Source organism: Trematomus bernacchii, unplaced genomic scaffold (genome assembly GCF_902827165.1).
Source record: "Trematomus bernacchii unplaced genomic scaffold, fTreBer1.1, whole genome shotgun sequence".
NCBI classification, from domain to species: Eukaryota; Metazoa; Chordata; class Actinopteri; order Perciformes; family Nototheniidae; genus Trematomus; species Trematomus bernacchii.
Genome location: NW_022987561.1, coordinates 346,289 through 374,156, shown reverse-complemented (window position 1 = coordinate 374,156; position 27,868 = coordinate 346,289). Strand labels below are relative to the sequence as shown.

The window sequence follows — 27,868 nt, the reverse complement described above, 5'->3', positions numbered from 1 at the left end:
ATGAGGTTTTTCACGAGACATTTGGTCGTGAAAGTGAGCAGAGAAATGCTTAGAACACAAATGAGTAAGGAAGTCGCTCTACGGGTAATTCATATTCATCGTAGTTTGGACTAGAAATACAACCGGATTCACAACAGGATGTTGCGGCAGCTAAATGTGCGCAAATAACACAAGAGCTGAACACCACACAGTTAGAGGGAGATTATATATATTTTAAATTGGAGAGTTGCTGGGAACTGAAGCACATATATGTCAAACACACATAATCCTTCCAGGGGTGATGGCAGCATTGCATGATATTTTTTAATCATGCAATCTTCTTTTTCAGTGCCAAGCTGTGCATTTTAGAACAGCATCAGCACTGACACTCTGGGATATGAAAGCAGATACCTCACAGGCTCACGCGCACATCCCATCCTCTTTAGTGGAAGAGCTTCAGATGGAAGGAGGAAACCCGGAGGGGAACATGGAGGCAGTTAGGGGAGTTTGGAAAAACCAGTGAAAGATAGAATAGGAAATTGCTGAGGAAAAAGTGGGGGGGCTGTAGCGAAGGCCCTGTTTATTATTAGTTTCAACATATCATGGTAACGTGGCAGGAAATGAGCCAACAAAGGCAGTGAAGAGGAACTCAGTTAGTCCAAAAGGAGGAAATAATGATTGGTAAATTAACACCTAATGGTACTATAGCTTTTGATTATTAACAAGAAACCTCCAAAGTGCACGTTTGAATGCACTTTATGGAAGCTCAGGACCACCCACAGTTTTTAATCCTCTCTTTTTATGCACTGTTCCATCCAACAAATAACTACAATATCTAAACGTTTTCTGAGCGACGGTAAAAATGAACAAACAATAGTTGATACCATATTTGCTTATTTGTGTGTCAGTATGAATGAATGGTGTCTGAACTGTTTCTCTCTTAATATTAGTAATCATCTGCAGTATTACACATGCTTTGAGCCTCGTGGGGAGCACTTGACTGCTCCGACAATAATCCCCAAAAGTACTGCAGCACCAACTGCCAGGGTTTAGTCTAGAGAGAAAAACACTCCTGTGCCTAGCAACTTCACATTATCCCGCTTATTACACGACCACATACATAATAAACAAACCACTTGACTCCTAATATTAATTGAAAATGAAATGGCGGCAGCATATCGAGGTTTTCTGTAACTGTCCAAGTCTGTTCACAGTTTCTGTCGTCCAACGCTTTATCTTTTAACCTAAGTTCTTCTCTTCCTCGATCCTCCTTAGCAACGGTCATTATTTTGTTTAGCAGCAGTGTGTTCTCGACAATATTAACAACCTCTGACATGTCCAAATCGACCAATCAGAATTCAACTAAGCCGTGTAACAGTGTGTGTTGGACACTGACAACTGCTACAGTTAAAGTGTTTAGACTCAGAAGGACAGAAGCCTCTGAGAGTGAATGGTTTTCTCTCTTTGTGTCAGGAAATGAACATGAACTGCCCTTGAGCAAGGCACAGCCTGTACAAGTGACTGCATACACTGACCTTGTGCTGCCCACTGCTTCTAAAAATAAGCACTAGTCAAGTGCAGATAGTGTTTTCACAATAGCTTCAGTCCTTGCACTGAACAATAACATGTAATGTACTTTTGTTGACTGAGGTCAGAGGAAGTGTGTGAGTGGTTGTGTGGACAATAATCTGCTCTGTCTTTGTCTCTGTCCATTCCCATATCTCCCTCTCTCATTTCTGGCTGTAAACACTTTCTCTTCATCTGTTGCCCCCCTCCTCCTCCTTTGGTCATTCCATTTGTGTGTGTGTGTGTGTGTGTGTGTGTGTGTGTGTGTGTGTGTGTGTGTGTGTGTGTGTGTGTGTGTGTGTGTGTGTGTGAGAAAGAGGTTTATAACCCCCCAAGCACATCACAGTGTTGCCAATCCATACTTCACAGTGCAGTTCCAGCAGCGCTCTGTTTGAGCAAGTGTGTGTACTGTGTGTGTGTGTGTGTGTGTGTGTGTTGTACCAACATTAGCTATTCTATTTGACACGTTCACGCTGTAATGGAGCTTCTCTTCCGTCTGTCTCTCTAGCACCGTACATCTTGTTTTATGCTGCTTTCTCGACCTTTTATTTTGACCTAGTTCCACAAGGGGCCGTGCAACTAAGTGTTATGCCCCCAGTTTAAAAGCCACCATCACACACACACACACACACACACACACACACACACACACACACACACACACACACACACACACACACACACACACACACACACACACACACACACACACACACACACACACACACACACACACACACACACACACACACACACACACACACACACACACACACGTTTTCCCCTCCAGTCAGAGCCATATCTTCCCATGTAGTTCATCTCATCTCCTCGGCACCATCACAAACTTTCATTTGTTACATGTCATTTATCCAAAGCGACTAACATGCAATTCAATACTGAGACAACGGGAGCGATTTGGGGTCAAGGATTGGTGATCAAACTCTTGACCTTCCTATAGGTGGAACCCAAGGGATTTCAAGCTTCTCGCACAAACACAGGACCCAGATCGTGCTTTTCAACATTTAAAACCACCGTATTTACTGAGACCATGATAACCTGTAGAGAACAGCACTGTGGGGACAGGAACACTGTGAAGGCAAACTCAGAGCATGTGTATCTGTCTTTCAAAGCAGCCTTTTTCATATGCTTGCTGCAGATTGCCCCACAGCACCTACTACAGTGGATTTCTCTGAGAGTACATACACTTAAAGTACATTGCGGACAGTGCACATGTGGAGCCCTCAGTCTCTCAGCCAGACCTTATAACTGACCACAATACCACATTTCACTGGATCTCATCCCTAGCCTTCCTCTGAGGGGAACACAAGGCTACAGGAATCAGGCAAGAACCACTTGTTCTTGATAATCGATCATTAACTTTCTTGTGATGAGGAGTTTTTGAGGACTGAACGAAACCCTAATAAGAGCAGCCAAAGCGTAAAGAAATAAAACTGAAAATTAACTCAAAAGTTAAACTGCTGCTGAGGCACCAGTTAGCGAATCTTACTTAGGGGTAAATTAACCAAGTCCAGACAAGAAGGTTGTTTCGTACATTTATTTGTTGATCCGATATCATCCAAAAGTACAATTAACTGTCACTCTGAAGTTACAAGGATGTCTGACTAATGCTGTGATCACAGATTTGAAACATTGATATGACCAATGATTCAGCAGAGCTATGGTCATTAATCTGGATTCATGTTGAGTTTATAAAATGGCTAATGGAGTTTTAAAATGATTTGTTCCAGTCCAAACCTGCTTACTCAGGTATTCACTGTCAATAATCAATCAATTTCAATTTATACAGCCCAATATCACAACTCATACATTTGTCTCAGGGGGTTTACAGACTAACAGCATTACTCTCTAGAACCTCGCAGCGCACAAGAAAAAAAAAAAAAAAGAAACTCCGCAATTAAGAAAATGTAGGAACCAGGAGGGTGTCAAAAAGCTTCCAGATGCAAAAAAACAACAACAACAACATTGTGCACGGATGTCTACATAAAAAGACTTTGAACACTAGTTTGGACAATTATCATTTTGACAAGAATAGAACTTGTTCCCCAGACATGTCACTTTAGGATAAGGTTAAGGACCATGGTATTTAAAAAGCCACTTTGTACATATCCTCACATCCTCTATCCTTTTAACAAGATACATCTCACGCTGTTGAAGTGCTGCTTTAAGATTAACATCAGCACTAACAATTACAGCAGCACAAGTTCAAATGGAAACAGTGATTTCATTTTCGATGTATTATTTCCTCCAATTTCCTTATTTTCTGAGTATGAGATTGAGCCAGATGCTCTGCCCTTATCTGTGTTACATCTTCACACTCGGAGGATCACATCATGTCCCAAAACTACCCTCAGTCTTCTGTCTCCGTCTGCCTGCATACAGCCAAGGTTATTATGCACAATATAATATTCCCCCACATCTAGATTAGACATTTTTAATCTACCGAGTAAGGCAATATGTTTTTGAGCTGCACAATACCACACAGTTATATAGGTCAGCTTTCAGACTACTTTCTACAGTTATTATACACATCAAAGTATTGGGGGGGGGGGTGTGTTAGCTCATTCTGTGGGGACTTGGCTGGCTCTAGTGACCAAGTCAAGTCCCAGTATGGACCACATATATATTTACAGGAAGTGTCGGATTCTTTAGATCTAACTATTTTTTTAAATGAACGATGAGTACATTAATGATTTGCATGGTTTGCACAATGAGTACCAGGCTAGTCCTCTCTAGCTTTGAACAGTTGGCGTAAATCCTCCTCTGCCTCTCGTCAAACCCCTATCCCATAATTCCTCTATCGCCCCTCTGCATCCCCAGCCCTCTACGCATCCCCCCCCCCCCCCCCCCTCTTCGTCTTCACATCCCTCTGTGCCCATTTTGATGCCAGCTCACAGGGAATGTGCCAGTTACAAAATCTGGGGCTGATACATACACTCCACACATCAACACAGCTGCACAATACAATGCATCATGGGAACTGGAGTATCCTACAAACTAGGCCATTATGGGGGAAAACAGGATATGAAGTGACAACAAGTCTACAGGTGGAAAAGGATGCTAGATAATCTAATTCTGATAGTCCTTTCCTCATGGACAGCCCTCCTCCATCCCCCCCCCCCCCCCCCCCCCCAAACAGCATTCAAGTGTTCTTAAGGCGACCACTTCAGGTCGTTTTCTGTCTGACCAACAAAGACTGAATTGTAAACAGCTTACAAAAGAGCATCAGTAAATGTGACTGATAAAGAAATGGACATAACTGTTTTTACATTTAGCTAAATATAAAAACTCACAAAGCCATGACAACTTGGAAAATAGATAGAATGATCATCATAACTTCTAATGTTCTTGTATAATCTAACCAGACTCTGACAATTCAGATGTATTGAACTCAACTACCTTAACCTACGGAAGAGGATGAGGGCCACATGTAAAAAATGAAAGATTAATGTCGAAATTCTGAGATTAAGGTCATAATTGTGAATCTTAGAATTGTGAGTAAAAAGTCTGAATTATTTTGTCAGAACTCTTGAGATTAACGATCATAATAACTACTGATGTTCTTGTGTACTCTAAAAAGGTCTGAATTCTGAGCATTTTTTTACGAAAAAACGGAATTCTGAGATTTTTCTGACAAAAAATAATTCTTCTCAGAATTCTGACTTTGATTTAAAAACTGTTCACATGTGGCCCTAATCCTAGTGATTTAATGTAAGCATGTAAACTTATTTGAGCATCACTGTTAACAATGATAATTGTTAAACAAACAAGTTGTTGTTTTTTTATGTGAAGATATATTTTATAACACAAGAATGCACACAGATAGGAGGATAGGACTGTTTAAGGCAAGCCTGAGCCAGCCCTTATTATAAGCTTTATCAAATATGTAGGGTGACTGTGAACCATGGCAGCGCAGGGTTCTAAGGGGGTTCTAAGATCTCTTCTAAGTGCGTGGCTGTCTCTCTTCATAATCATTATTTGAGAAAGTAATCAAATGTATGTCATGCATTATTCTCTGTTGAACACCTTTCTTTGGCCAATGTCATGGAGACTGGTTCATTTGCATGCCCTGTCTGCAGCTCCTGTCTCCAGATCCCCTCACGCTCCGGACCTGTCTACAGATCCCCTCGCCCTCTCATGCCCTCCCACCTCACACCTGTTCTCCCTTTCCTCGTCAGCTCTGATTTTCTGACCCTCCTGCTCTCAGCTGCATCCACTTTCCCTCATCAGCCTGCAGACTATGACTATAAACTGTATCTGTTGTCTGTTAGACTCAAAATGTGCTACCTACAACACAGTGTTCAAAACTAAATCCAGGGTGTAGTCTCTTAACGTCACAAAATACCAATACAAATGGTTTTTGTCCTGTTTTATTTTCTATTTGAAGTTAATATTTTACGTTTCCTTATTGTCTACTCTTTTTCATGTTGACATAATGTGCAATGCCTTGTTCTAACATGCTCCTGTGACGAAAAGAATGTCCCTAATTGGGATCAATAAAGCAAATCTTGTGTTTTCTAATGGACAAATGGCTGCAATCCAGGACTTGCGCACACACGCACACGCACACACACACACACACACACGCAAGATAGAGTTAGAACATGAAGCTGCTGGTAATGAATCTGCTAGCCTGCAGACAGATGACAGGGATCTAGATCTCATCTGTAGGGGTCTTTACCATGCTTTCCTGCTCACTCTACAGTAAGAAGCTGAACCTCTGGAGTTAAGAGGGAAATCTAACTACAGTACGATGGGGAAGGCTGCTGTATGACAACAACAATGCATTTTTTATATGATCCGGATTTTGATGGATGTCCCAGATTATCTCAAATAAAACTAATTCAAAAACATGACAGGAGAAGTATCCAGAGCTGACCCCACCTGTTGCACCACCCCAGGAGCAGATGCATAAAAGAGTCAGACTAAAGCAATATGTACGAACAAAGACAGAGTTAAAAATCACTACGCCTCATTGTTTAATGCATCTTTTTAAAACGTCCAAACACGATTCCTTCCCTTAGCTCTGAGGACACTCCAACAAACATTCAAAGCGTAAAATATAGTTTTTATTATTATTATTAGATTATAAAACAGCGGTTTTACTTCCACAGGTCTGTACCAGGTCCACAGCTAGTCCGCAGAAGCCACCATTTTTATTGAATTAAATACACAACTACCTTCTCATTAACAATGATAAAAACAGTATTGGAATTCGTATTGGAACAGCATTCCCTTTGAATGTAGCATTAATTGGACAGAGTGCAGTGATGGGACTCACTTCTTGTAACCACATCTAAAAAGATGACATGTCTCCTCTAAATGACAACCCTGCACAGCACTTCATCACGTTTCCTCCAGTAAAAGGACATCATAGAGGGTCCCATGGCTCTTTTTTTAAATAATTATTTTAAATAGGAGCATCAAGGGCCGCATCTGTGGTGGTTTGGAAAGTGCCGCACTGTGTTCTTTCTGAGCTACATGCTATGTTCATGGGAGAAAACGAAAGGAATAAAACAGGGAGAAACGCTGACCCTGCTTTAGAGCCAGATTATCAAACCTCAAAGCACATATAATTACATTTTTCCATAAAGAATTCAAATTGTGGCACCACTAGCAGCCAAACGGGACCACAGAGGATTCATCACGCAGAGGAGAAGAAGACAGAAGCCAACAGCATCGAGAGCTTCTCCCAAATGGAAACAAAAACAACTATTAATGCAGTCTGTATGGCTGGCAAACATTTCATTGCATTTGTCCTAAATTAAAATGGATCATATCTCACAGACCGCAGGGATGCTTCTTCTTTTTTCTCTAAACCAAACTTTGTTGACCAACATCACAGCGCCCTCTAGTGGAGGCAGCACTACAGGATGTGGAGCAAGACTGCACATGTTGTAGATTAAATCAACTCTAGCCATAAACAAGCTGATTTAGTCACACACTCTATTCTCTATATCCAGAGTGACAGGGAGGCAAAGCGGGGAAACACCCCACCCCCCCCCCATCATCTGAGCAGTACTCCATCAGAGATGTCAGGAGTAATAAGCATCATTTAGAAACCAGCTTTAAGTACGAGACAAACAACACTGAAGTATTACTTTTTAACATCTCCACAAATCAACATGTCGCTTACTCTAAATCAAAGCAAGTTGTATCATTTATTTCAACAGGACGTTTCAGTTTTTTCTAGTTTAAAAAAAATGGAGAAAACTAGATTCTTGGTGAGATTAATATTAGGATAATGATAAAGTAACCCCGAGATATTGAGTAAGCTACTTAGTTTAACCACAAAACATGTACACGTATGTTTTTTTGCATCGATAAATAGACACACAGATAATCACACATATTTACACAAACACGTAATTCCACCACACACACACAAAATGAGTGCTTCACACCACGGGGATCTGTCCTTGGTAGGAGCTGAGATGTAAATAGGATGGAATTAGGAGACATGAGAGGGAGCGAGGAGAGGAGGAGAGAGGAGCTGCTGATGGAGGGGAGGAGACGGGGGAGGAATCGGAGAATATCCAGACGAGGGGGAATTTCACATCAACCCCCCGATGTTTTATCTCCAACTCAGCGCTGTCAATCATTCTATGGTACGGAGTCTCTTGTAATTATTTTTCCTTTAGTAACCAAAAGACTCATTAACTCATTACCCAGAGTGTGTGGCAGCGTGCAACACACACACACACACACACACACACACACACACACACACACACACACACACACACACACACACACACACACACACACACACACACACACACACACACACACACACACACACACACACACACACACACACACACACACATGATGAAGAGTTTTAATTAAATACTGCTTGCAACATGTGAAGTCCACACAGCAGCCAATCAAATCGCTGCTGCTCACACATCTGGAAAACATGTCCATCTACTGCTCTTTTTGAATTCACACGTAGGATCTTTTTTGTTGCATAATCAATTAAGCCAATTATGTCTTCTCTTTCCAGCCTTTTATATTTCAGAAAAACATGGAAAGAGGAGGGAAGATGAGAGGAGGAGTTTATTCATTTCTGAAAACCTCATTCTGTGTTTGTTATCTCCACCTTCTCCACCTCCTCTCTTCCTGCGCTCCTTCCTCCTCATCCTCATCGCGAGGAAGCGCAAACAATAGCATCTCCTTCATTCACTTAGTGTGTATGAGTGATCATGTGAAAATCAAATCACGGCAGTCACCCGCAAGGGCGTTTCATTGATCAGTTATTAGTAGGGAAATACAAAATATATTCTTGGACAACATGCCGTTATTATAAACTACAACAACAAAAAAATCCATACACACAAATAAAAAACCATCCATACACACCTTCAGTTATTATCAGTGAAAGTGGAAATGTTGACCATGTTCTTTTAAAACAACATGAGTATTAACCAGTATTCGCAGAACGTGTGTGTTATCAATATGTATTCAATTACATAAAATATATAGAAAAGGGTTATATATATATATACAGTATAAACAATTTCAGATTCTGAATTTACTCATACATATATTTTTCTGAGGCACTGGCAGATAACATTATAAAATGAAATAATTAAGAATGAAATAATTGGCTTGTTGTGCACACACTAGTAGTGAGTGGGATCGAGATGCCACATTCAAATCAATATGAGTGTGGCTGTTAAACTCACATATAATTCACTATGTTATTTAAACATGGGTCAGAGAGCTGTCACTCACCATTGTAGTTCCAGAGGTGCTGCAGCCCCCCCACTCCGGTGCTGTCGTTACTCATGGTGCATGCTCCTGGTCCTCTCCACTTTCTTCTCCAAGTTTGTCCTGACGTGTGTATCCTTTATCTCTGACTGCTGCCCCCCACTCTCCTCGGGTTCTCTGTCTGCTGTTATATCGACCACTTTAAGGGTCTCCTCTCTGCTGTGGGTCTCAGGGAAGAAAACACATGCATCTCTCTGAACAACCCCAGCCACTTCCACTTCTCAATAACTGTTGGTGCTCCCGAAAATGAAAAACGTGTCCGCTCTGGTGCGCGCACCAGAGAGAGAGAGAGAGAGGGGGGAGAGAGAGAGAGAGCGAGAGAGAGAGAGAGAGATTTGTGATGTCATCTTCTTCAGCCAATCCTCAGAGTCTCAGCGTGTCTTCAGTGTTCTGGTATTCCTGCTTATTATGTCATCACTAATATGACTTTCCCCTCAGAGCAGTGACCATTTATCTTCATTTGTCTAGTCGTACAGAAAATATGTACTGCCTTCAATATTTACTGCACATATTTTATTCCAATTGTATTTCTACGATTTCAATTCTATTCAATGCAAATACTGCTATATTTTTTTAACGTTATTATAGTTTTCTTCAAATAGTTTTCTATCTGTGTTTTACATTTGTGTTTTATTTGATGTATACCAAGTCAAATCCCTAGTACGTGTTAACCTACCTGGTGATAGACCTGGTTCTGGTTCTGATTCAGTGGCATTAGTATTTATTGTTTATTTAACAAACAGTTATTTGTTATAATCACTCAAAGTCATGCAGGCATTTCTAAAGTTTTGTTGTATTATTTGTCAGCCATTATGTTCTGAATATGTAAAGCTTTGGGGATAATCAAACTAATTATTAAACATTTCTAAAATTCGATGTTATCTTTATGTAACCTGGGTTCCTCTCTTCATTCAGTGGGGGGTGTAACTCATACGGTGTCATCTTTTTAATCATAACATATACACATATTTTCAACCCTGTATTAAAGCTGGTATTACTGTAACAGAGGTGGGAAGTAACTAAGTACACCTAAGCTACCCTGTAGTATACAAAGTCATTCAAACTAGCTGCACCTTTACCAGCTTTGAGAACACTTTCATGATCAATCATTATAAAACACATCATATATATTATTCTGAAATGGACCAATCTGCACAATGACTACTTTTACTGTCGCTACTTTCACTATATTTTGATGAGAATACTTTTCTACTTTTACTTGAGGAACATTTTGAATGCAGGACTTCTAACAGAGTATTCCTACACTCTGGTACTTCTACTTATGTATACAATCTGAGTACTTGTCACACCTCTGTACTTTAAAGATAATCTGATTGTGAACATCACAACTATACGTGCTACTGTTTCTTATGAATATGTATACAATTATACCTGTTGTTTACAAAAAACAAGTAAGGCATACAAAACTGGATGTTTAATTTATTCATTTTTCTAGGCATCAAATGAGCAAGTGGCAAACTAGCCATGCTTAATGAAAGTGAAAGTGGAGGGGTTATCTCCCCAGGAGAACATTTATTTGTCATCATGTTGATCACTGTCCTATCCTGAGTTAAAACACAGGGAGAAATGACAAAGTTGTAAATAAATGCAAACATAGATTAAAATGGATGTATGGTGGCCTACTGTTATACAGTCATTTGAACATTGTGTTAGACATCTTTACTGTTAATCCAGATGTTGAATAAATATCTTAAGTAATATAGAGTGAATAAATCTCCTTTGCTGTTTCTTTACTTGGCAACATAACCTCCCTGTAGTAACCGGTGTGAGTTTAGATTAGAGGAAGGGTCTTCCACTAACAGGAACACACATACGAAGCGAATGCAGAGCAGAGTTTGAAGCGTTGTCAGCGCTGAACAGACAGCTCTGCCTGCGTGCGATCAGGCGGAACGGAGGAAGCCTCAGACTACACACTGACGCACACAAAGAGCTAGGAGAGGAAGAGAGGAGTCTACTGAGGGCCTACCTTGTCAACCAGCTGTGCGATGAACAACCCTGGACTGGACTGACAGCTCTGGGGGGAGGTGGCAGGTGTAATGCTTGTCAGTTTATCTATCAGCGGGTGAGAAATGCAAAAAAAGCAAACTGCAAAAACTCTCAGAGCCTGTCAAAATATGCTGATATATGAACTAGTCCCTGCTTTTCAATATTCTTCACATGGAGCTTAGTCGCAGCCCCCCACCCCTGTTTCCTGACAGGACACGTTTAGCACTGTGAACACACATCACTTCACCAGGAGTGTGTTCTTCACAAAAACACATACAAAACTACAGTACACTGATATGTCTTTGTTAAAGTCATGGTATTATTATTATGTGAAATAAGAAGGCTATTTAAGATAAGCAAAATGAGTCCCTATTAAACTATAATTCAACTCCTTGGACTTATTTCACCCCACACTGAAACAAATGTATGTTGACTTTAATGAAATGTATGATGTCAACAGATTTCCCATAATTGCATTGGGTTATTAAAAGCAATAATATGAAGTTGAACCTATTTAAACTTCATATTTCCCAACTCAGTGATGGGAAATCTGTTGGCATAATACATTTAATTAAAGTCAACGTTTTTTCAGTGCATAAACAGCCATAGTCCCATGCTTATTATAATATCTGAACTGTGCAGCTTTACTTCCATGAACATAACGTTCGCAATTAAGTAACTGTGAAATTAAAAGTGTTTTTTTTTTCTGTTCAGATCAACTGTAACACAACCCAATTTTCCAGGCAGCTGTGGCTCAGACGGGGGGGGGGGGGATTGGAGTCAAGACAATGGAAACCACTCCAAATTGTTCTCTACATGTACGGCAGGCACTCCATTCCAGTGTCTGATGAATAAGAAACAGAGAAGAGTTGTCAGAAGTTTATAGAATAAAATAAAAAAACATTCATTTTACTCAAACACATACCTATACATAGCAAAACTGATAATGCTGCAGTGATCTCTTCCAGAGCTGTATATATATATATAAACAGTATTTATATATAAAAATGTGCGCTTAAGTGTTAGCAGGAGTGATATTGTGTGTGTTTGAGTCAACAACCTTACATAAGAACTGCTCTACTCGCCTCACCTCTGACAAACACAGCATGTGTCATTATGGATTGAAGTGGGCTGATTTTGGCTCAGCCATTATCTTCTTACACAACCCACTACAGTGAAGAGAGTCTCGGTACGAGCGTGTGTGTGTGTGTGTGTGTGTGTGTGTGTGTGTGTGTGTGTGTGTGTGTGTGTGTGTGTGTGTGTGTGTGTGTGTGTCCATTACTCATGTGCTTATGTGCCATTTCTAGTCATTTCTAACATGATCTATAATAAAGCAGTGTTCTCTGCCCTCTGTCAGCAGCTGTGTTGAGCTTCATTGTCATGCAGTCAGTCTGTACACGGCAGACACACCTCTGTATATTGGATTCTGGTACTTCCTTTATTAACTATTAATACTTTTTATAGAAAATTCATTCAATAGCTTCTCTGTCATGTGACCTAATTACTTTAAATCACTCTCAGAAATGAATGCTAGTCTGTACACGGCAGACACACCTCTGTATATTGGATTTTCCTTTATTTAATATTAATATTTGTATTGAAAATCATTATGTTATTTTTATGTAAGTTATTTTTTTTTTCAATAGCTTCTCTGTCATGTGACCTAATAACTTCAAATCAAATTAAATAATTAATGCTAGCCTGAACACAGCAGACACACCTCTTTATATTGGATTTTGGATACTTCCTTTATTTAATATGAATATATTTTGTTCATATTGCAGTGCCAGTGTGTGTCCAGCAGGTGTCAGTGCAGCTCCACGCACAGTGATGCTGGCGGCAACACGTGTCTTATTTAATATTCGTATTTTTATTGAAAAGTCTTCCCTGTCATGTGGCCTAATTTCAAATCACCGTCTCCCCCAGAAGAAGGCTGAGGCAGGATTTATGTTGACCTTCTGTTTTAAAAGGTTTTGTGTAAATAAAGACTCCCTTTCTTTAAGCATCAGTGTTCTTGTTGCCTCACTGCTCGGTCCCTGACACAACTTGTTGCTTACATTTTGGTGCTTTCAACTGTTTCATGAGTTACAGTTATACATTTTAGATGGATGTATGATACTTTATTATTATTGATTATCAAACTTAGCTCGGTTTGAGTCCATAACTGAAGATAATTGTGGGTAACAAAGCTTGATCCCAGCTCCTGAAGTCAACATGAAGATGTGTTCTAATGACTCAGTTAAGTTGCGTCTGATGACCAACAGTGTGTGAGTGTGTGTGTGTGTGTCTCCCTGAGCAGGTGCACCTTGCAGCCCCTGCCTCTGTATGACTGGGTGAATGCTGACTTGTACATTCAAAGAGCTTTAAGACAGGAAAAGCACTTTGTAAATGGCTGCGTTTCTCATTTACACTAAGCTACTTAGCTGCAGTGTGGAGGGGCTTGATCACTGACGGTGTAACATGGTGTCAGGGGGGGTTGCATTTGTGTTGATGTCACCCACCTCTAAAAGTAAACAGTTAGCTGTGAGAGGTTCAGGGGTCCTTCGTCAGAATAGGACACAGAGTCTGCTGATGTGACTTCGTCCAGATGTGTTGCAGCTCTCTTTGGTCTCATATGGAGGGCTGATGTCCCAGGCAAAGGGGGGGGTGGATTCTCGGCTGGGGTCCGGGGGGGTGTCTCTTCCCACAGTGTCAGTTCTCACGTCAGGCTCTTTGACTGACTCTGAATAAAAAAGGATTTGTTTTTTAAGTTTCACGATTGAATAAACTCATACTTGGAGTTCTCTCATCTCACTACTCCTCCATGTCAGACATCCATAGAGTTTCATTCACTTTCACCACTGGGCCATATAGAGCCAATTATGTTCTTTCATTTCTCCTATCAACAAAGTACTTTATATCCAGGACCTTTGCACAATGTATTTAGTTATTTTACTGCATGAATTTACTGCATTACCATTTTCTCAGTTAAGAAGAATGAATACCACACAGGCTACTGGGGCTTTTATTGCACATGTATATCAACTTTTTTTGCACATGTATATTGTAACTAAGTACATTTACTGAAGTACTGTACTTAAGTAAGGCATTGAGGTACTTGTACTTAACTTGAGTATTTTCACATTAAGCTACTTTACAACTCTTTACTCCGCTACATTTATTTTACACATTTAATTACTTACAATACAACATAAAAATCAACACACATTATTATATATTATGATAGGTTAATTTACCTAGTAATGTTTAAAGTAATTCAAATAAATCCACATTAACAAGTGCAACTTTGAAGAGATGAACACTTTAATACACCAATCATTTTTATACATTTAATAAAATAATTTATCTGGTGCTTAAAATGCTCCTTTTGCATAACACATACTTTTACTTTTAGTACTTACGTATTTTTTCTTTGCTCACACTTTTACTTAGGAACCATTTTAAATGCATTACCTTTACTTGTAACTGAGTATTTTTTAGTTTTACTTCAGTAAATAATCCTGCTCCAGTCTATAGAGCTGCTGTGTGTTCAGCTCACCACTAGAGGGCACTGAGTCTGAAGCTTAAAATCTTATATTTATACTATTTATGGTTTATTTGATAGGGACTGATGAGATATACAAAGACAAACTGATGCAGGTATCATATATTAGTCTATTATTTGTATTATTGCTACCAAGCGCGTTTTATAGAGTACAAGTTAACTTGCAAAACACTATGATGGAGGTAAATAATGGTCAAATACTCTTATGTTATGTCACAACTGTCAGTGTATCATTATTATTATTATATATGTAAAGATTTGTTTTGACAACCTACATATCTACTTTTCCAGTTCCACCGTACAACCCTGGTGACTTCACAACACTGCCCAACCTTTTTATTACTTTCTATATTTAGTTCCTTACCTGTTCTTCTGTGGAGCTGAAGGTCCTCTCCATAAAGACAGGTCCCTCCGACCTCTCTACCCATGATGCATTCTTCTGACACCAACGGATTCCCCAACAGGAAGTAAGTGGTCATCAGGCCTTTCCCCTTCACCTCAATGGGCCCGCGTTCTTGGATGTTGAACCCAGCATCCTTCAGTATACTGCAGAGGGGGGGGGGGGGGGGTACTTTGTGAATTGGCACTGGATGTTAATTGTGACCTCATTAAATATGAACGTGTTTCTTTATTTTGTTTTTAAGGACATTTCAGCCCAGTATTCCTGGAATAACATTCATATTTAATGAGATAGTTGCAGTCCTGCTTCTGTGTATTCGAACTGTCCAGGTTAAGAAGGTTTGCAAGTGAATTACAGAGGATTGTGCATAGTCACAAAGTACGTTTATCATTAATAATCTGCAGATATTTCACCTTTCTGCAGAAAAACTGTATGTGATAGGGCTATAAAGATAACACTAACAGTTATTGTGGCAGTAAGATTATGTAAAAAGTCTCATTAGTGCATCTTACACAAGTTATTAGAGAAAGAACAGCCACCTGTATGTGGACGTGCTGAGGTGGATGTGGTCAGGGAGGCCGTGGCTCTCCATCCTGGAGGCCGTGTTCACTGTGTCTCCAAACAGGCAGTAGCGGGGCATCTTCTCCCCCACCACCCCCGCTAACACTGGACCAGTGTGCAGACCCACACGGATCTGAAACACACACACACACACACACACACACACACACACACACACACACACACACACACACACACACACACACACACACACACACACACACACACACACACACACACACACACACACACACACACACACACACACACACACACACACACACACACACACACACACACACACACACACCATGTAAGCACATATAATAATAGATACAATTTGTTTAGCGCCAAGGGACCCAAGGCCGCTTTACATGGTGAACAAACAAACAAACAAACAAAAGGGGTACTAACAATAGCAGTAGGAGTGGAAGCAGGGGGAGTGTGATAGGTTAGGGGTCAAAGGCCAGGGTGAACAGGTGAGTTTTTAATGATGACTTGAAGATGTCCAGGGAAGCAGCATTGCGGATCTCTACAGGAAGTGCATTCCAGATGGTGGGGGCCGCAACACTGACCGCCCTGTCACCAACAGTTCGGAGGCGAGAGCGGGGAATGGAGAGCAGGCCCGTGTCTGAGGACCGCAGGCTCCGAGAAGGGGTGTAGGGAGGGAGGAGGTCCGATAAGTACTGGGGGGCGAGGGCATGGAAAGACTTGTAAGTGAGGAGGAGTGTTTTGTACTGAATCCGGGACTTGACCGGCAGCCAGTCACGATGGATGAGGGTGGGGGTGATGTGCTACACAAACCCAAGTGTGACATCCTGTAGTCGAAAATCATGATTCATGTATTTATGGGAGAATAGAATACCTCCGTGTGTCTACACTGCGTCTAGGCTTTATCTAATGGACTGAATTAGCATGACTGTGTAGTGATTTGCATAATACACGCACAACAATTATACCACATTCATACAAAGACAATGGAGACTGAACATTCATCACTCCATTCATTCCCTCTGATCTTTTGACAGTAACAGATCCTGCTGCTGTCAAATGTTATTTAGCACTTTACAAACAGTTAGGACATAAGATGGTTATAATGCTTGTAACGGTTTAAAACAAAGAGGTACAAATGAATGAATACCATGTTTAATTGCCAAAGTCATAACCAGGTAATCGCTAGGTATCAAAAATAGGTTTCTCTGGGTAGTATTAGACTGAAATGTATTTAACATTTGAGGCTAACACAAAAAGGATAATAATGGAAATACATGAGCAAAAAAAAAGGTAGCTTTTCAGCAAAATCCACTTTTTCAGCACAACCTTACCTGAATGGGTGTGCCTGTTACAGGGTTAGTGACCTCTCTGGCAGCTATCCTCATGCCCAGGGCAAAGTTGGCCACTCTGTGAGCATGGGTTACCATGGGGACCGGGACACCCCCCACCACCATGTACGCATCACCAATTGTCTCCACCTGAAACCCCAATATTTGATTTGAGCTGTGTGAAAATAAATGAACACTTGCGGCGGAGTCTTTTGAAAAACATTTTTGCGCTAAAGCTATAGGAAATGAGTGTCATAATTGTGTCAGAAACCTTGCCATTACCCCAAGGTAAGGGTAATTAATGGATGGCTTATGTGTGGCTAAATACAGGAGGTGTGCTCTTCAGTGTGTGACAGCCCTTTAGGAATGTGAAACTAGAATAAAAACGGTACCTTGTAGATGTCGTGTATGCTGGTGAGCCGGTCGAACTTGGAGTACATGGAGTTGAGCATGTGGACGATGTGGATTGGCTCGCAGGCGGCACAGATGTCAGTGAAGGTCACCACATCGCTGAACAGAATGGTGCACACCTCAAACTCCCCTGGACAGAGAAGACACTTTGAGATAGATAGATGAAATGTGTGATATTGGGCTATATGATTAAACTTGTACAGACAGGATTATACTGAGACTGAGGGACTGACCCGCTTCTATGCTCTTCCCGTCTTTCAGCTGATTGGCTATGTGTCGCGGCAGCATGGCGTACAGCAGGGTGTCCGTCTTCTCCTTCTCTGCCTCCAGGTGGCGCGACAGCACTCTCAGTTCCTCCTAGAGACAAACACATAAGCAAAACATCATATTTATTTTCCTGTGAAAAGCATAACAGATGTACAGATTTGGACTGTAAATCAGAGTGTATTTTTGTACTACAAATCCATAGGTTCAAGTTTCAAGGTTTTATTGTCATATACACAACCTACAGTAATATGCAAAATACAGAAAAACAAAAAAAAGGAAATAGAATAGTGCAAGAATTTTTTTTCCAATGATAGAATACAGGAATAAATAAAATATATACATCATGTGAACTGAATATAAAATGAAACACTGTACAGTAGAATGACATACTGTAACTAGAGAATGCAATTCCTGAAGAAATTGCTAGTGGGAATGCTTTATGCTGAAATGTAATGTGTAAGAAGAAAGTGAAGAATTTAGATTGAAATGATACATGAACACTTGCATGTGTGATGAGAGAAGAAAAGAGAGTAAAAAGGCTTGGAAAAGCAGCAGAATATTTGAAGTGCAAACCTTTGAACTAACTTGATGGTGAATGATCTGTCGCCATGGCAACGGCATTTGAAGAAATCTCAAAACTGTCCCGTAGATGTCTTCACGGCTGGACTGTTAGCACACATGTGAAGTTTGAGCACTTTTTGAACATTTTCATAGGAGTTATAGCGACATCGTCTTCTATGGCGAGGGATGCGTTTCCATGGAAACGGCATATGGTGAGATCTCAGCTTTGGCGTAGAGCTGTTGAGGCATGGACCGGTGATATACAAGTGAAGATTGGGGGACGATCGGACCGTGTCCATTGGACTTACAGCGACATCGTGCTTCATGGCGAGCATTGTGTTGCCATGGCAACGGCATTTGAAGAAATCTCAAAACTGTCTCGTAGATGTCTTCACGGCTGGACTGTTAGCACACATGTGAATTTTGAGCACTTTTTGAACAGAGAGAGACAGAGAGAGAGAGAGAGAGTTTGTGAGAGAGAGAGAGAGTGTGTGTGTGTGAGTATGAAATGAACAGTTAGAACTGACTGCTGTCAGTTGGAGTGATGACATCATCGTGTTCCATTGCACAGGTGTTCATCGTTGAGCTAACGAGGTGCCTAGACTTCAAAGGTTTCATTGTTCTGAATGAGAGATGAACCTCTTACATGTGAACGTTTTGTGGAAGAACGATAACAGATATCTGTGAAATTTCAAAACGTGAAGCATTATTTGTCATTTTTCAAGCTACGAGATGTTTTCCTACGTTTATCATGAAAAATTATGTCTCAAGAATGTAGGGTTTGGGAATTATGGCAGTTTAAAAAATATATATGAAGGCAAATTTCAAGATTTCTTACCCTCTAGCTGTGACATTACGCACTCTGCCTTAACGAGCTGCGCAATGTGAAAGTTAAAATGTTAAAAATGTGATGAATTATGGGATGTATCTCTGGAATTATGAAAGTTATGAATGATAAAAGTAATAGCCATCGATTCCCAACCGAGCTGAACGTTTTGATGTTTGAACGGAGTTTCTGCGATGTTGAATGTGGGAGGAGAAGACGGACAAAATAATTGGACGGAATAATAAGAATTTTGTCCGTAGCATAACATATAGTTGGAATGCTGTATCAGCATTCCCACTAAATAATAAACTTTTCGTCCGTAGCATAACATATAGTTGGAATGCTGTATCAGCATTCCCACTAAACTAGAGAATGCAATTCCTGAAGAAATTGCTAGTGGGAATGCTTTATGCTGAAATGTAATGTGTAAGAAGAAAGTGAAGAATTTAGATTGAAATGATACATGAACACTGGGGGCTTGAATGTGTGATGAGAGAAGAAAAGAAAGTAAAAAGGCTTGGAAAAGCAGCAGAATATTTGAACTGCAAACCTTTGAACTAACTTGATGGTGAATGATCTGTCGCCATGCCAACAGCATTTGAAGAAATCTCAAAACTGTCCCGTAGATGTCTTCACGGCTGGACTATTAGCACACATGTGAAGTTTTAGCACTTTTTGAACATTTTCATAGGAGTTATAGCGACATCGTCTTTTATGAGGAGGGATGCTTTTCCATGGAAACGGCATATGGTGAGATCTCAGCTTTGGCGTAGAGCTGTTGAGGCATGGACCGGTGATATACAAGTGAAGATTGGGGGACGATCGGACCGTGTCCATTGGACTTACAGCGACATCGTGCTTCATGGCGAGAGGTCTGTCGCCATGGCAACGGCATTTGAATAAATCTCAAAACTGTCCCGTAGATGTCTTCACGGCTGGACTGTTAGCACACATGTGAAGTTTTAGCACTTTTTGAACATTTTCATAGGAGTTATAGCGACATCGTCTTTTATGGCGAGGGATGCTTTTCCATGGAAACGGCATATGGTGAGATCTCAGCTTTGGCGTAGAGCTGTTGAGGCATGGACCGGTGATATACAAGTGAAGATTGGGGGACGATCAGACCGTGTCCGTTGGACTTACAGCGACATCGTGCTTCATGGCGAGCCTTGTGTTGCCATGGCAACGGCATTTGAAGAAATCTCAAAACTGTCTCGTAGATGTCTTCACGGATGGACTGTTAGCACACATGTGAATTTTGAGCACTTTTTGAACAGACAGAGAGAGAGAGAGAGAGAGAGAGAGAGAGAGTTTGTGAGAGAGAGAGAGAGTGTGTGTGTGTGAGTATGAAATGAACAGTTAGAACTGACTGCTGTCAGTTGGAGTGATGACATCATCGTGTTCCATTGCACAGGTGTTCATCGTTGAGCTAACGAGGTGCCTAGACTTCAAAGGTTTCATTGTTCTGAATGAGAGATGAACCTCTTACATGTGAACGTTTTGTGGAAGAACGATAACAGATATCTGTGAAATTTCAAAACGTGAAGCATTATTTGTCATTTTTCAAGCTACGAGATGTTTTCCTACGTTTATCATGAAAAATGATGTCTCAAGAATGTAGGGTTTGGGAATTATGGCAGTTTTAAAAAAATATATGAAGGCAAATTTCAAGATTTCTTACCCTCTAGCTGTGACATCACGCACTCTGCCTTAACGAGCTGCGCAATGTTAAAGTTAAAATGTTAAAAATGTGATGAATTATGGGATGTATCTCTGGAATTATGAAAGTTATGAATGATAAAAGTAATAGCCATCGATTCCCGACCGAGCTGAACGTTTTGATGTTTGAACGGAGTTTCTGCGATGTTGAATGTGGGAGGAGAAGACGGACAAAATAATTGGACGGAATAATAAGAATAAGAATTTTGTCCGTGGCATAACATATAGTGGGAATGCTGTATCAGCATTCCCACTAAATAATGGGAGGTATGAATGAAAAGGTTATATAAACAGATGTTTATATTTGTATGTTTTTAAAAGATAACATATGAAGTGTTTTGGGGGGAAAAGGACTTCTTATCTGCCATTAAGCCAGACTTTATTTTAGACTTTAGACTGCGTTCATACTTTCTTCCTCTCCAGCTGGTTGGTGAGCTCCATCTCAGCCAGGCGCTGCTGGTTGAGGAGAACCAGGTCTCTGGTGACGTCGTGCTGGGCCAGGTCAGCCAGGTGGAGGCCCACATCCTGGAGCTCCTGGAGGCTCCGCAGCTTCGGAGAGCACAGGTACAACATGCAGCCGAGAGACTCCATCCACAACATCTGACCTGCAGACCAGAGGAGCTCATGTTAGCCTGTGGAGAGAACGCAGCGCAGATATTCCCTGTGGGACATTTAGCTACCTCTGTCACACAGTGTTGAGCCTCACCAGGGTTCAGTTTGAATGTCTGAGATTGAGTTTTGATTCTCTCTCCTGACATTACTTACTCCTGACATCTGAGATATCAGACATGGTGAATCACGTTTAAAAGCAAACCTCACAAAGTTGCACACGAATCACAATGTGCACCTACACATTGAATGACCAGTTCATAATCAAAGACACAACTCAAAATCCTGGCAAGATAAAAAAATAGTCCTTTCCAGTCCACAAACAATAATCCAACTCAACTAACCACACGTTTTATTTCTTTTGCACATTTGTAGTTGGACAAGAAAAAAAAGTAACTGTAATCAGATTACTGATAGATTGTGTGGGGGGTGCTGCTCATTAGAACCCACCTCTCAGTTTCAGACTGCTGTGTTTGTCTTTGTTGCTCTTCAAGACAAACTGACTGTTGACGAACTTCCGGATGCTCTCGATGGTAAAGGTCACCTTGGAGAATAACGACAGATGCTGAACGATACATCACACACTGTCCTATCTATTCTACTGCGTTTAATCATTAGATGCAAATGTCCCACACACATTCTGTGAGTCTTTTAAAGGTCACCTATTATGCAAAAACTATCATCTGATCAGATTGTGTCCACAATTCTGTTTGGGTTGTACCATTAGCCAATCACCAACCAAGGTAACCCCAACCCACCTTATCACCTGAATCTCCTCCTAGAGCACCAGTGTGTTTTTTTTTTAACCTTCTCAGAGGGGCGTGGCCAGCAGCAGCTCATTAGCATTAAAAGACCCAGAATCAGCACTTTTGGAACAGGGCTGAAACAGAGGGGTTTACTACAATGATCTGTTTGGTGTTTCAGCCAAACACTTCAGAGACATGTTCTGTATATATCTGAGAGCTATATTGATGAAAAAGAGTGATATAGGAGACCTTTAAGATGCATAGCTGCCCTATATATAGTGGATTTCACTGTCTCTTACCTATTGTACAGCCACTATCGTTTGTACATTCCTAAACTCTTGGCTCCGTGACTATGTTTACCTGTGGGTGAATAATGGTGAAGTGTTGGTCCACCGTTAGATCTCTGGCGTGGAGACCTGGGAGAAACTTCTGGATGTTCACACCCGTCTGCATTACCTTCAGCTGAACAGAGCAGAAACAGAGAAAGACAGATAGGTGGCAAGGTACCAAATATTGTGCTAATGAATCTGATTTAACAAAAAAACACACACATCCTTACATTCTCATCGAAGACGATATGGAAGGGAAAGGCATTGCAGAAAGCTTTCTCGTCCACCCACAGCTTGTTGGGGTAACATGGACTGAAGGTGCACAGGAGGCTTCCTGGGGTGTACATCAAACACACTCAGTTTAATTACTGCAATGAGAGCATATACTGTAGATTAGCCTATGTTCACATTAAGAAGATAGATATGAATACCATGTATAACTGAATGCCAGATAAGAGCAGTAAGCCTAGGTTTTGACAAGTAAGATTCTATTTTTAAACTTGTAAAATAAACCTTGGTCTGAGGGAACCACGGCTCCGGTCAGGTCCAATCTGTGCTTTTCCCCAGCCAGTGGCACACACCGCTCCATCATTGTTCCTGGTAACGCCTCCTGGGGAAATCACACAGAGAAAGGGTGGGCCAGGAATCAAATACACATAGGGTTAGATTCAGGGGTGATAGTGCCATGATTTTAGTTTTGTGTTTATAGTTCCTGTTTTACTTTGAAATGCATTCTCTCCTTGTGTCTTGACCTGTCTTACTTCCTGTGTTTTCCCTCCTGTGTGATTGTCTTATTGCCTTCACCTGTTGCCCCTGTGTCTCAGCCCCCCTCCCCAGCTGTGTCTTGTCTAGTGATTAGTCTTGTCTTCCCTTTACAGTTTGTCGCCGTTCCCATGATTGTTCCTGTCTGTTTTTTGTCTACCATCACATTTTTTGACTGCACCCGGGTCCAACTTCCTGCTAAACCCTTACAGATAACCAGATAAAAAAGGTGTGATCCTTATATAACTCTCGAAGGGTGGGTGCTAGTGTGTTGAAGTCTTGACTGTCTGATGGTCTTCTCCCTCCTCTCTTTTGTACCAAGGTTGGCGCCTCTAGCCTCCTCATCTGATGTAGCTGTCATTGACACTTGTAGCAAAAATGGTATGACTCTCATATAACTCCCAAAGTGTAAGTGGCAGTCACCAAACTTTGTGTACGTGATTTTATCTTCCCACAGCTCATGTGTACCAAGTTTGGCATCCCTAGTGGCTTCTTTTCCAATAACTGCCATTGACACACCACCTGGCTGTCTTATTGTGCCTTAGGGTTAGGGGTTAGGGTTAGGGTTATGGGTATAGGTCTTAAAGAGAAAGACCATGGACTATCACCCACCCCTCTATGATTGACGTGATTCGTCTGTTTGACCAGGAACACAACATGCTCCTTCTTCCCCGTCCGCTCATCTTCCTCTGATTGATTGACAATGGTCATGGTCACTTCGCTATCAAAAATGTCTTTGGCAACCGCCTCCATGATACCTGCAGCAAAGTGAGGAAGAATATTGAACACTGCCCATTTACAGATGTTGTTGTTCAAAAGGTGTAATCTATCGTTGTTATTCTCTGTCTTTGCAATATATCACTCTGCAGTGTATTGAGGAAGTGTGGTTGATGTTACCAGGGACAATATGGTACAGGCCCTTCCTGTCGGAGTAGTAGTGAAGGAGCATCTTCCCATCGTCCGTCATCTCCACTCGGAAAGACGGTGCATTCATTTGCTTTAAAAAACAAAAACAACAACAGACAGAAAAATAAAAGCTGTCTCTATGAGGTTCAGTTCAAGCAATGCCTGTTATATATGATATGGATGGTTGGCACAGATGCATCTCTGATCCTCAACTACTTTGCTGGACATTAAGAGAAGTTCTCTCCAATTAACTCATAATAGAATTATACTAAATAAAGTCTGGTTGTTTTTGTGTACATATGAGGAGTCGTTGGCCACATTACCTCATAGGACAGCGCTAAGTAACTGTGGAGAGAATCTAAATTCCCAATGAACTCTGTCAGATTTCCTCCCAGTGTCCTCAGCATGGTGTCATAGCCCGCTTTCTTACAGAAAGCAAAGAAATGTTCTCCAAAAAGCTTCAGCAAGACTTCAGCGGAGACATCTGAAACACATACAGCGGACCACGGTTACAAATCTTTGAGGATAAATAACAAAACATCCCTTATCGTGTCGCACTCAGGTCTCCCAGTGCACATGTTTATGTTACTACAGCAAGCAGGTATTCAATTAGAAAATATTCCCAAAGGTCTGCACAGTCCAGATAATCAGAGCTCTGGGAGTAGATGTTGACATGCCCCAAATAAACAATTCTTGTTGTCTTTGACACATCTGTGCCCAGGGGACTCACGTTTAATTATCTATCAAAGTCACTGCCAGATATGATTTGCACATGTATAAATAAGTAATGTAACCGTCATGTAGAAACAGTTGTTGTGCAAACTATTCTACTTTAGAAAATGTTTATTTAGGCGATTAATTCAGTTAATTCAATTCAATTATAAAAAATATGTCTAATATAATCTTTTACATAGGATTACAATAAAAAAAGACCTGCAACTTCACTGGTGTGCTCATGCTCTCTACACAATAACTACTATGGAGTGTAACAAGTAATGATTTTCAGTATTATTAAGAAAGCTGCCACTTCAAAAAAAAAGGCATCATTTTTCAATTTCACTATATTTTAAAGTGTTGGTGCATGCAGCCATATAAACTGAGTGTTAACTGGATTTCTTTGAGGACATTGTTAATATTGACACAGACAGACACCTCACACATCAACATGCTTATATTTTCATTAAAGTGTGAAATATTATTGGAGTAACAACTGGGAAATACATGAATCAAATAGTGATATCATTCAGAATGTTCACACCACCTCATGACATGATTACCTCTGTTTTCCATTGCAAAGAAATGTCTATAAATCAAATAATATCCTCAGATTTTGAAGTAGCAAATTCATTTAGTCATAGTTCTCTGTACATTCATGGATATAACAAAAACTGGAACTGCTTAAAGCTGTCAATCAAGTCATCTTTAAATGGTTTAAGTGGCAAAGAAATATAATTTAAGATAATTGTTGAAAGCAGTCTTTACGTAGTCTAATTTCTGTTGTCAAATTAGTTAAAACACATTGGACGCTACACTCAACAGGATATCTCAAAAAGCAACAGAAGGGTACAGAGGGATTTGAACTCTTACCCAGCAGTGAGGAGGCCTCCTGCACCAGGCTGACGGTCAGGACATCGTCATACACCGTGTACGTCATGAAGGAATCCGGAACCCCTGGTAGGGAGCTATGGAAAGACCGTAACCTTTATCTAAACTGGTAGGTAAAATAGTCATCATCACAATTGTCACAATGTGTGTGAGTGCCCTGACCTCAGTTTATCCCAGGTCTCCTGACCAAACTTCTCCATCACCAGAGACTGCATGCAGCTGTTGATGAAGCCGTACTGAAGAGAACACACTTCATCTGTTCACCAGTTCCATTCATGTCACAAATTATCAATTTAATAAGTTACACCATCTTTATCTGGACCCATACAAGGCCCTATAAACAGGTCCAGAACCCAAATCTCCTGAGCATTCTCTCATGGATGTGTCATTGTTGCCAGATACAGTATATTACCAATTATTGCAGATTCTGATAGAATACTGCTACATGTTATTGCCACTCAAGTGAAAATGCTTCAAGAAATACAACAACCCTGTTAAGCCTTGGCAACAGTCAAACTTGAGAGAGAAACATAAAGGAGGCTATTAGCTGTACACCTTCAATGAACTGGAAGAGTATAAACTGCTAACAGACAGTAGCTTTTATAACTATGTTAGCTAGCATATTAGCCTGGAGAGCTATACATTCCCCCTAATTTACTTTTATAAGTAATGTGCAATGATTAACCAAATCCCATAGGGAACTAACAGAAGAGTTCAGAGACACAGTGAAGCTACGCTCGCTTTCAAGCTCTTAAAATAGTTATAATCTGAGTTAGCATTTTGCTCATAAGAGTCACTCAGGCTGTATGTAAGCCTTCTTATAGATCATTGTTACATAATGTTGCTTTAATATTGCTGATATGGCTACTGGTAAAATTCACTCAGCAAAAAGTTGTACAAATATTTGCTTACCTTTCATATTTATAACCCTACTCATACAAAAGGAGCCTAATATTTGCACTGTCCATATCAAAATGGAGCAGTACAGGTTTTCATTAGTCTGTGAAAATATGAGTACACTCACCATGTCTGCTGTGTTTGATGATGTCCTGTCGAGTTCTTCCCCTAAAACAGACTTCTTACTCACTCTCTCCTCTTCCCTCCCTCCCCCAGCTATGTTAAAGGCTCTGTCCCCCAAGGTCCAGTGCTTGATCCTGTGTGGAGGGTGGTGTCAGAGGAGGGTGTGGGAAGGAGTGTGTTGGTGGAGCAGGTGGTTGAGGTAGGAGGGGGCCTGGTTTTGGAGGGCTTTGTGAGTGAGGAGGATTTTAAAATGGATTTGTTGAGGGACAGTGGATGTTCTGCAGTTCAGGGGAGATGGGGGGGAAGCAGGGTTCTGGATGTAATGGAGTCTTTTTAGGAGTTTGGATAATGTACCATAAAGGAGTAGTGAAGGCATGGATCAATAGTTTGGCAGCAGTGAACAGTATCTTTTGATTCATTCATCATCACCTCCATGCCCATCCTCATCCAGGTGGTTTCCTGGTTGTGCCCAAATCACCTCAACTAGCTTTTTATACGCAAAGGAGCTCTACTCAGAGTTCCTCCCTGAAGACTGAACTTCTTACCTTACCATGCCAGCCACCCACCGGAGAACACCCATATCGGCCGCTTGCATCCACGGTCTTGTTCTTTCGGTCATGACCCATACTTCATGACAATAGGTAAGGGTAGGACGAAGCTGGACCGATAGATTCAGAGCTTTTCCTTCTGGCTCAGTGGACAGTCCATCGGTTTCCTGCTGAGAACCATGGCCTCAGATTTGGAGGTGATGATCCTCATCCCAGTAGCTTCACACTCTGAAAACCAACCCAATGAGTTCTGAAGGTCACAGCGAAGCAATCCTTAACCAATCACCACAACTACACCTTGAGATCCTGTCCATGAATATCACAAACAGGATTGGGAACAAAGCGAAGACTGGTGAACCTTCAGAGGACCCCGGACACAGCTCTTGCTT

At 40.9% G+C, this 27,868-nt stretch overlaps 2 protein-coding genes across 2 annotated transcripts in view; both read right to left on the bottom strand.

The window, feature by feature from the left end:
- The window catches only part of chrm4a (cholinergic receptor, muscarinic 4a), a 52,180-nt gene extending 42,596 nt beyond the window's left edge, over nucleotides 1–9,584 (bottom strand). Inside the window, exon 1 of the mRNA XM_034124105.1 lies at nucleotides 9,301–9,584. Coding sequence (XP_033979996.1) covers nucleotides 9,301–9,355 — 55 coding nt within the window. The 5' untranslated portion in view covers nucleotides 9,356–9,584. The remainder of the gene's footprint in view (nucleotides 1–9,300) is intronic.
- Nucleotides 9,585–13,889: 4,305 nt separating this feature from the next.
- Nucleotides 13,890–26,986, bottom strand: gucy1b2 (guanylate cyclase 1, soluble, beta 2). Its single transcript, XM_034124078.1, has 17 exons — nucleotides 26,936–26,986; nucleotides 26,074–26,147; nucleotides 25,894–25,988; nucleotides 24,630–24,790; nucleotides 24,298–24,397; nucleotides 24,013–24,158; nucleotides 23,152–23,248; nucleotides 22,869–22,972; nucleotides 22,670–22,771; nucleotides 22,014–22,107; nucleotides 21,363–21,559; nucleotides 17,815–17,938; nucleotides 17,563–17,711; nucleotides 17,174–17,320; nucleotides 15,827–15,981; nucleotides 15,252–15,433; nucleotides 13,890–14,065 (listed from the first exon to the last, which is right to left on the bottom strand). Exons 1-17 carry the CDS (start codon nucleotides 26,936–26,938, stop codon nucleotides 13,890–13,892), a joined length of 2,106 nt encoding a protein of 701 aa, XP_033979969.1. The 5' UTR covers nucleotides 26,939–26,986.
- Between the last annotated feature and the right edge of the window lie 882 nt (nucleotides 26,987–27,868).